A 10,580-nucleotide genomic window follows, 5' to 3' on the forward strand; every position below is an offset into this window, starting at 1 on the left:
ATATATATATTTATATCTATGAGGAATTTAAAAGACAATAAGAGAACTCACGGTCAAAGACATCCCTAGTGCAGAGTCGAGGACGATTGTGGATGAATTACCTTCAATAGCCTCTAGCTCCCTTGAAGTGAGCTGATTGATATACCATACAATGTGACTAGTAATAACTTGGGGAGGAGCCTGCAAGCTCTTTGGATGCTTTTCCGCCTCAATGGGAGGACCTGACATTGTAGGGGTATGAGCTGCATCAACAACTTGGGGAACTAAGGAGGCGTTCCGAGGAACTGGAGTAGGAGCTTCCTTACAAGTTAGTGTGGAAAATCGAGGCTATTGTTGGGAAGAGGCAGTCTCATTGGCCTTGGCTAGAGTTCCTGTCGAAACTCTAGCCTCAGATATGTTCTTCTTGTGGACTTGTTGTCTCTTAATGACAAGGTTGGAGCAGGTGAAGGCATTTTTCATATTCGTATCGTCTTCTGCAAAATGACCAAAATAGTTAGACAAATTCTAATTATGTAAACAAGAAAGAGTAAAATTACAAGATTCCTACCCTCCAAACTAGAGGAGGAAACTACAATGATTAGCTCCACATTAGGGACTGGAATAGCCATAGTGGGGACCTCTAACTCTTGGATTATTTGGGTTGGGGGGAGACTCTAACAAAGTTACATCAAGAACCCTTTCAGGCTCAATCTCCTCATCCAGGCTATGTTCGTATTTGGCTTGCCTAAAGAACGATGTAAAAGCATCGTAATCTAATGAGTACCCAGGACGGAGGTTTGTCCTATATTGTTAAAAATTGGTGGACCTAAAATGGAAGGTGTTATCTACAACTACTTTATATTTAGGGTAGGCAAGATTGTGGCGGAGGACCAAGAGGTCGACACATTGTTGGAGCATGTCGTCCATCTTTGGATCCTCAGGGTGCCTAGTCACGAACTTCGTCGGATTGTGTTGGGTTAATACAAAACTAGCAGCAACCCAGTTAATTTCACTATAAGGGTTACCTTGGCCGGAGGTACCAACTACTATCCCTGACTCTGCACCACCTATGTTACTATTCAGGTTGCCTTGAACATTTCTGATACACACTAAAGGCACAACTTCTTCTTCTTCCTCGACCTCCTTAACAACTGCTAGAGGCCTCTTTGGACCATGGGGTTTATTAGCCAAGGTTTGACCCTCCTTGATCAAACCACAAGCCAACATGGTGGCATCATTCACTACTGCTCGATACTCCTTTTTCAGCAAGAGGAACAGAAGTGAGAGTCTAGTACTGAACCAAGCGGACATGAGAAGCCATATACCTTTTTGTAAATAGCTGCAAAAGGAAATACCTCGATCAGAACAAGTAAACACTTAGCAATAAAAACTCAAATACGGGTTAAGGCAGAGATACTTACGAGGTCAGTTAAAGTAGCGGTGCTCATAGGTCTGAAACCCATTCGACATGAAGAACTGGTCCTTGTAGTCGTTGGGATGGCTTGGGAGGTTGATGATGCTGGTAGATTTTGGCAAGCGTGTGAGGTAATAGAAACCACCACCTCTAGTTTGGGTGTCTGGGTTGGCCTTCAGATAGAAAAAGTACAAAATATCCTCTCGAGTGGGGTCCTCCCACTCGTTCTTGAGGAATAGATATTTTAGCCATGCAAGGAGGCGATATGTTTTTAGCAGGAGCTGAAATGGGGTGAGCTTCACGAAATTCAAAAAGTTTGTGAAGTAGGAGTTCAGGGAAGGAATGCACCTGCTTTTAGGAGTTCATCACTCCTCCAGCGTAGGCCATGCGTAAAACTTGGAATCCGTCTCGATCCCGTGGCCCCTAATTATTTAGTTCACATGGGGCATCAAAGTTATACAAGAGACTATCCTCTTTACCTCGAAAAAATTGTCTGCATTTACCTCAACATCCTTCTCCACCACTAGTCGAAAGTGGGGGATGGAGCTTTTGACGACCTTTTTATCTTGGGAGGAGGAACCTACGATAGCCTTTCCTTTCTGGTTGCTCATTTTCAATGTTTTTAGCTCACCTGATTACAAAATGATTGGTTAGAGGCGACCTAGGAATGTGACCTAGTTTTAAGAACATGCGAGAGGGATACCTAAGGATTAAAGGTTTCACTAACGAACTAAATATTTTACGGGCTGAAAACATATCTAAAACCATAATATGTGTATCCACGCATGCCCCTAATTCACGCGCCCTATTCTTGGGAGGTACTGTCACCTCAGAAGTCGTGTGTCAGAACATTTGTTTTGAAAGTCAGTTTCAATGCAAAACCACCCCAGAACGGTGTTGCTTAAGCTACCCAGTTTCAGACCTGAAACCCTTACACTTTTGGCCTAAATTGTTATCCATTCAACCTAACAACTCGGAGAGAAAAAAACCATAAAGTTACCTATTTTGTGTCTTACATTTGATAGCGTAGTTTTTATAGTGTTTTAAAGGGTTATTTTATTTCATTTTTAAGGATTATTTAGTAATTTTTTGTGCAGTATGACGTTTTGCTGCATTTGTTTGATAATATTTCAGATCTATGGGATGAAATTGATAAATGGCTGCATTTGGTGTCAAAAAGATGGAATTTGATGAATAAAGACATTTAAGTCGCGTCGCTTGGAGAAAGAGTCGCAGCGCTGCGATTAGACAGAAAGGTCAATTTCTTGAGAGGCAAAAGGGTCGCGCCGGTTCCTTTGAGAGTCGCGGCGCTATTGGTTGATGAATTTGAGCCGCGACGTAAGTCTATTAGAGTCGTGACGCTTGAGCAAGTCAGAGACGCGAGAATTCCAGATTTCGGATATGGACCACGGCTCTTTATTATGGAGTCGCCAAGCTTGAGTGGTGTATTTCGCATAAAAGGGCATTTTATGCAGGGGCAAAAGCGGGATTTCACATCCAAAGTACAGATTACTATTTAAGCATCATTATGACGATTTCTGAAGAAAAAAAATAAACCCTAAGGAGACTACTTGTTTTCTCTGTTTATTGTCCTCTAGATTTCTTCTTCATCTTAGTTCTTTAGGATATTATCTATGAACAATTATTTGAATGTTATGGTTATTATGTCTTATATGAACTAAATTCTTTCTCTAGGGTTTAATGTAGTCACTTGGATTTCTATTTAATGTTATTATGATGTTCTATTAAATCTTCTTCTTTATTCTAATCTATATAATGTTTGCTTAATGCTAGTAAATATCTGATCAATATTTTCTTGATTTATGATTTTGATTCAAAATTCGAAAGATGAGAATTGAATATGCTATCATTATATAGACATAGGTTACATATTGGATGAAAGTACCTATATGGCTTGTGTAGAAATTAGGTTTCCATGCTTAATGTCTGCTATATGTTTAAGTTTATCACAGAGATGTAGAAAACCTGCGTATAGGATGAGATCTTATATTTAAAAAAATAATAGGAATCGATTTATGTTAACTTGCTATTAGAATAAGAAGAAAGAAATTTAGAACTGATTAATAAAGTTAATAGAATGAAAAGTTTATGAAGTTAATACCTTAGGTCTTTTTATTATTGATTTTTATCCTTTGATTAATTGTCTTGTTTTTAGTTATTGAAATTGTGTTTATATTTAGATCTATTCATCTTAATTTTACTTGCCAAATAGAAAGTAAAGAAGGATTATTGGTAAATTGTTATTATCCATTCGTCCAGAATTTATTACTTGACACGACCACGTACACTGCATGCATATTTAACAGATTAACATTCTATCATTTTTGGTCCTATAAGATGACTTATTTATCTTGGCGTACCAAAACTCAAACCAAATCACATCTAGAACCAAAATAAAAATAAAGATCTGGAAAACTTCATAAACATGTACATAAGTGTGTAGAATAAGTTTAAAACATGTACTTATGATTTGGTTCTTGATCAAGGTCTGCGAGAAACAAAGAATGTTGAAAATTAAAAAAAGCTAGTGGGAAACGATCGCCAAACAAAGCTCTGAATACTTGAAGGTTTTTGGGAAGAGAGAAGAAAATGAAATTTGAAGGCAAAGGTGGTGAAAATCAGGTATTGCTCTCCTATATATATGTAAATTTCAGGGAATGATTTGACCCACACGATTAAAGTAGTTCGAGATCCAAGGGCTAACATTGAATAAACCAAAGCGCGGGAAAAAGTGGACAAGACAACTGTCATAATACTCAAAACTCAAACAGACGCCTATAACAAGCAAACACATGTTTTACACTCGAGTAGGTACATGAGTACATTTTCCTACAGTGGAAGTACAAGTGACATCATGTAGGAATATGTCCTACTGTGCGTGTTAGAAGTGGCATCATGCGCGAGCGGCGACTTGGGGGGGCAAATATTGTACCCTAAAAATACGAGCTCAATCATCTTGTTCGAGGTACAACTCACAAACAATAAATGAAGGGTTATTGTACTCTGAAGAGATTTCATCAACTCGTCTATTCAAACATCTCGAGGTTGCGTCAATAATTTTAGATAGCGTGAGATTCTGTAGATTGTCCCAAAGGTCTGTGACACGACTTCCAGATCACCTTAGTCAGGCTTCAAGCATCACTTGAGTCATATTGCCCTTCACATATAACCTCCAATCCGAGGATCACATTCAGCTCGTGGTAGTACTATGACGTGCATAAGGAAGAACTCCCATAGACTCGGAGATTCTCTATACACAATTAATACATGTAATTGTTATATGATAAATGTCCAATACTAAGGGAATTAGCATAGTTAAGGAATTATGAACTTGGGAAGTTACCCATTCTTGTAATTTATCAAATATTATATGGTTACCCAAAATTATCTATCAACCCCTATAAATATAGTGGGAATTGACAGTATAAGGGACCAAAATTTGTATGCAAAAACTCTGTAGAAAATATCTTAAACAATTTCTCCAAGAGTTCATAAACAAAATAATATAGACTCGTGGACTAGATAGATTTTAACCACTGAATCACATAAAATTTCCTGTGTTCTCATTTTACTGTTTGCAAAAGCCTAATCATCTTTTTTCATATTTCTTAATCTATTGTTGGTGAAAAACCGCGTCAACAACATAAATACTAAATTTATATATATATATATATCATAAATAAATGTATACATGTATATGTAAAAAAAAATTCGTAGAGAGTTGTAATGTTTAAAAATTTAGTATTATGGAAGTATGAGATTTGTTTTAAAACTTAATTGCTAAAACTATATAGAGTATGACTTTATTAAAATAATTCAAACAAAAGTTGCATAGATAGCAAAGCCACATTTTTCTATTAGCTTTTAAAAAACCATATTTATGAAAATACTTTTTTTGACAAGAAAATATCTCTTCTTTAATTTAATGGTAATTCATAAATAATGGGAAAATTTACACTTGACATTATTTTTTGTAACTTAATGAAAATAATAATATGTGTAATTTTATTTACAATTGTATCATTTTTTTATACCGTATATAAACTTAATTTGTTATATCCTCTCCCTTCTCTCTCAATCCACCGTACTTGCTTTTCGCATTTTTTTAATGTTTTTTTTTCTTTTTTCCTTAACTTCAAAAAAAATTTTTGGCCACACCACTAGTCAGTTGGGCTCAAGAGTGGTACAATCACGACCTATTCTACAATGTGATCATTTTGATATGTGGGAAACATATGTTTTTTCGTCGTCACTGGAAAAGATGACCAAAATTAAAAAAAAACACCATTTTACTTTCTTTTTTATATTTTGTTAACTAAAAAAGTAACTAAATTTTAAACTTAAACAAAATTTAATGTACCAAAATTTGTATTCTTATTTTACATTTAAAATATACCATATGATATTCTAAACAACTTTCAAGCTATTTTATAAACATTTCAAGTAACTTTTTTAAAATAGATTCTTTAGGATGTTGTTTGGAAACTTTTAAAAAATTGAACATAAGAAGACTCTTTTTGATAACTAACTAAGTTTGTTGGTTGTTTTAAATTTGCGACATACCCAAAAATTTATTCATATATCAAAAGGTAACCAATTAGTATCTTAATTGATTTTAAAAGCAACGAAAATACAGCTTTTAAAAGTAACTATGTAGTATACTAAATACTAAATAGTATCATTTTCTAATAAGCTATTTATCGTAACTTGAAATTATAGAAGTAACTTTTTATACTATATGATAACTAATTAGTTTCTAAAATAGGCTTCAATGTAATGTAAAAGTATCTTAAATAACAAAACATGTAAATTACAAGAGTAACTAAAAAAGTCTATAAAAAGTTTTTATTTAAAAGCTACCGTGTAGTACACTAAATTACTTTTTACTAATAAAATATATGGTAACTTATTATACTATATGACAACACATTAGTTTCTGAAATAAGCTTGAAGGTTACCAAAATGTATCTTAGATAATAAGATACTATAATGTAACCTAAAAATAACTAATTTGTATATTAAGAGACTACAAATAATTTTTGGAAGTAACCAAAAGGTACTGAAATAATATGATGTAAAAATATAGCTTTTAATAAAATAAAGTGACCAATTGATATCTTATTAGTATCTAAGCAATCAAAATGTCATTTTTTACAACCGAAAAAAAACACAAAATCTCAGAAAGCGGGATTTCCCAATTTTTTCAAATTTTGGTATGCTATGCTGAATTGACACCAGTATTGCTGAATGTATTTTTGTAAATATTTTAGATTCTAGGTATATAAATGTAAAATTTCCTAAAAATTGCCCAAAAACGTTCTGATTTATTCCAACTCCTTGTAATCATCAGATCATTCTCATTGAACCCAGGCCTTCCACCCATTTCGTTCAAAGCCCATTTCATATGTATGAGAGACCAAAAGTGATCAATTACAGGCCCAAAAGGTGAACGTTTTGTTTCCCGCGTAGAATGTCCTTTGTGTCAACTGCCTGGAGAGTTCAAGAGAAAAACCACACAAAGAAAGAACCAAAGCTCCACTTTCTTACCATCCACTTTCGAACTCGAAGATTTTGTTTTCTTTTCTTGGCAACAAACATTGCCTAAACTGAATTTCAAGTACATTTTGGCCGAAGCAATGGTTTCGAAAATGGAATACGACCCTATCAATCCAATTCCACTGGAAGAAAATGGAGGTCTGGAGATGTATTTGGAGGTCGAAAAATTGTCTATGGCGAGTGAGCGTTACGTCAAGAACACAGTCAGGGAGATATTGCGACAACGGGCTGTGATGGTAGCCTCCAAGGCCAGTTCTCGAAATACCCAACATTTTCTTTCTTTATAATTGCTTATCACTTATGTTTCGATTTTTTTTATTTGGAATGCTTTTAGTTATATTATTGATTGTTTTGTGTAAAAAATGCAAAGAAAATTTTATTTATAATGGTCTTATTCATTTGAAATTGATCCAATGCTGTATAAATGTTTAATTTTGTATAGAAAGAATAATTTGATAGAAAACAAGAATATAAAATATCAATAAAGAAAGAAAATGCAATACTTGGTTATGCCCCCAACTCGATCTTGTTACAAATTTTAGTCTAACAGTGGAAAGATTGAAACTTCAATCAAGCAAGAAAATGCCCACTTTATCTTTAGATGAAACATTATGAATTAATGGATGCATAAAGGCGCGCGCGCGCACACACACACACACGTCTTATAGTTTCTGTTCATTTATTCACTACAGCTCTCTAATTCAGGTTTGACAATTTCTCTATTCCTTGCAGTACTCCAGATGTGAAAACTTTGATCCAGTCATACCCTTTCTTGCTATGAATTACTTCGATCGTTACATTTCGAGGACTGATCCTTTATGGGTATTGAAACTTGCTCTGAGTTATCGTATTTGATCTTGACTGGGTAGCAATGTTTCTGAGAGATATTGTTTTCACAGGCTGTAATGATTACTAGTCAACGCAATCTCGAACTCCTTTCTCTCTGTTGCCTTACACTTGCTTGGAAGATGAGAGACCCCAATTTCATTCTTAGTGAATATCTGGTAAATTTTTCATAAATATCACTTTTCCAATATCCTTAGATTAGATGATGAAGTTAGTTAAGGTCTTTCTTTGTTCATTATCAAAACATTTTATTCTTATCTAAACAGGAAGAAAAACCAGAAATTAATGTTATAACATCAGACGAAATCCTGGCTATGGAGCATCACATTCTCATGGGAATAAATTGGCATCTTCGTCCTGTAACAGCTTTATGCTTTGTTCCCTACTTCGAACAGAAGTTACACTCTACCTATGGCTTTCGACGTAGAACTATTAATCAGATTATTATACAATCACACCGCAGTAAAATCTCCTCACTACATAGCCAATTTTGTTTCCTTCCTTGATCCTTGTACTGTTAGATTTTATCAATCACTGTTGAACTGACTCATTATTAAACAGGCATCACAGTAACGCATTTCAGGCCTTCAGTTATTGCAGCATCAGCCCTTCTTGCAGCTTCATCGTTCCTCTATCCCTTAAGATTTTCAGGCTTTGTGAATCAAATTATTTCAGAAATTTTTTTCAGAGTGGTAAAAAAAAAGTTGAAACAATGAGAATAGTAAATTCATTGGCCTTTTTCAACATTTTCAAAATTTATGAGAATTGTATCCTTTTTCTTCTTTGGTTATTTGGTCTCAGGAGGATATTGAAGAGTGCACCACTGCTATGATTGATCTATGCAATGAACTGAAGCTAATGATTGAAAGTGCTGTCCCAGAGGGCCAGTTCCTTCCAAAAAAGAAGGTACGAGCTGGAATAACATCTCAAAAATTCATTGAAATAGGTGAAAAGAATGCTTCTGAAAAACTGAAACAAGTAGCTGCTGAACCTTCTCAAGAAGCTGGTTCTGGAAAATCTACATTGACTTGTGAATTATCTGAACAAGTGGCTGCTGAACCATCTCAAGAAGCTGGTGTCGAAACATCTAAAGGAACTTCTGAATTATCTGAACGAGGGGCTGCTGAACCGTCTCAAGAAGATGGTGCCGGAAAATCTAAAGGGACTTCTGAATTATCAGAACAAGGGGCTGCTGAACCATCTCAAGAAGCTGGTGCCAGAAAATATAAAGAAGTGAGTTGTGAATTACCTGAGCAAGTGGCTGCTGGATCATCTCAAGAAGATGTTGCCGGAAAATCTAAAGAAGTGACTTCTGAATTACCTGAACAAGTGGCTGCTGAACCGTCTCTAGAAGCTGGTGCCGGAAAATCTAAAAAAGTGACTTTTAAATTACCTGAACAAGTGGCTGCTGAACCGTCTGAAGATGCTGATGCCAGAAATTGTACAGAAGTGACTTGTGAATTACCTGAGCAAGTGGCTGCTGAACCATCTCAAGAAGATGGTGCCGGAAAATCTGAAGAAGTGACTTGTGAATTACCTGAACAAGTGGCTGCCGAACCGTCTCAAGAAGCTGGTGCCGGTAACTCTAAAAAAGTAACTTTTAAATTGCCTCAACAAGTGGCTGCTGAACCATCTCAAGAAGCTGGCACTGGAAAATCTACAGATGTGACTTTTGAATTACCCGAACAAGTGACTGCTGAACCATCTCAGGAAGCTGTTGTCGGAAAATCTAAAGATGTGACTTTTGAATTGCCAAAAGAAGTAGCTGCTGAAACTTCTGATATGCCTGAGCTAGAGGTTGCTCAAACTTCTGAGAAATCTAAACTTGAGGCTTCTGAAACTTCTGAGAAGTTTAAACTTGAGGCTGCTGAATCCTCACAGACTACTCCTGGAAAGTCTAAGCAGGAGGCTACTGAAGCTGCTGAAACTTCTGAGCAAACCGGTGCTGAAATACCTGAGCAAGTTGCTTCTAAAATGTCTGAGCAAGCTGGTGGTGAGACTGTTGCAAAAGGCAAACGTGATGTTGTTGGATCATCAAACGAAAGAGTTGTGAAAATATCCGAACGAGTGGCTATTGAAACATCCCACAAATGGTCTGCAGAAAAATCTATTGGAGTGGCATCGAATTATGGTGAGACAAGCTCACAGAGACCAGGGAAAGAGAAGGTGAAAGAGGTAGAGATGACGATTTTTCCAAATATGAAAACAGAAAACTATGAGATGCAGTTTAACTTTCAACTTAGGTGGGGAACAGAAGAGAGCATTGCTGGTATGGATGATGATTTTGTCATATTTTCCTCTTTGTTTGATATGTTGCCGCCTGCTCCTGTGGTGGAAGAACCTGAAATGGAAGGTGAAGAAGTTCAGCCAAATGGTCCACTTCAACAATTTTGTGACTTTTGCTGCAAATGCAGTTGCGATTGCTGCAAGCTTTTGTAATGTCCCTACAAGTACTAGAATTTGTCATATAGAGAGATAGTACAAGTGAAGAAGAGTAGTAACACGAAATAAGTGAAAGTTCAGAATCACATTGTAGCTATGGATCAAATTCATTCAAGGATCCCCAAAGTGTGATTTTTCTTTTACATTTTTTTTAAAGGAAATGATTTTAAACTTTGACCAAAACTTGCTTTTGACCAACTAGACCGAAGCACCTGCACACACAAGTTAAAAAAAAAAACATTCACACCAACAGTACTAGAGTTTCTGAACAAGAAGATAAATTTAAAAACAGAGTGAATAAAGGAAAAGAATGATGAACACC

General features: G+C 35.7%; 1 protein-coding gene across 2 annotated transcripts; it reads left to right on the forward strand.

The window, feature by feature from the left end:
• Positions 1-6,924: 6,924 nt before the first annotated feature.
• LOC133782584 (uncharacterized) lies at positions 6,925-10,378 on the forward strand. Of its 2 annotated transcripts, none has more exons than XM_062221915.1 (5): positions 6,925-7,792; positions 7,870-7,974; positions 8,083-8,278; positions 8,378-8,508; positions 8,618-10,378. In XM_062221915.1, exons 1-5 carry the CDS (start codon positions 7,748-7,750, stop codon positions 10,253-10,255), a joined length of 2,115 nt encoding a protein of 704 aa, XP_062077899.1. In that variant the 5' UTR covers positions 6,925-7,747; the 3' UTR covers positions 10,256-10,378. The 2 variants fall into 2 exon arrangements, with proteins under 2 accessions (XP_062077899.1, XP_062077900.1); XM_062221916.1 differs by having other exon boundaries at positions 8,408-8,508.
• The last annotated feature ends 202 nt before the right edge of the window (positions 10,379-10,580 follow it).

This window comes from Humulus lupulus, chromosome 6, assembly GCF_963169125.1.
Source record: "Humulus lupulus chromosome 6, drHumLupu1.1, whole genome shotgun sequence".
Lineage (NCBI taxonomy): Eukaryota > Viridiplantae > Streptophyta > Magnoliopsida > Rosales > Cannabaceae > Humulus > Humulus lupulus.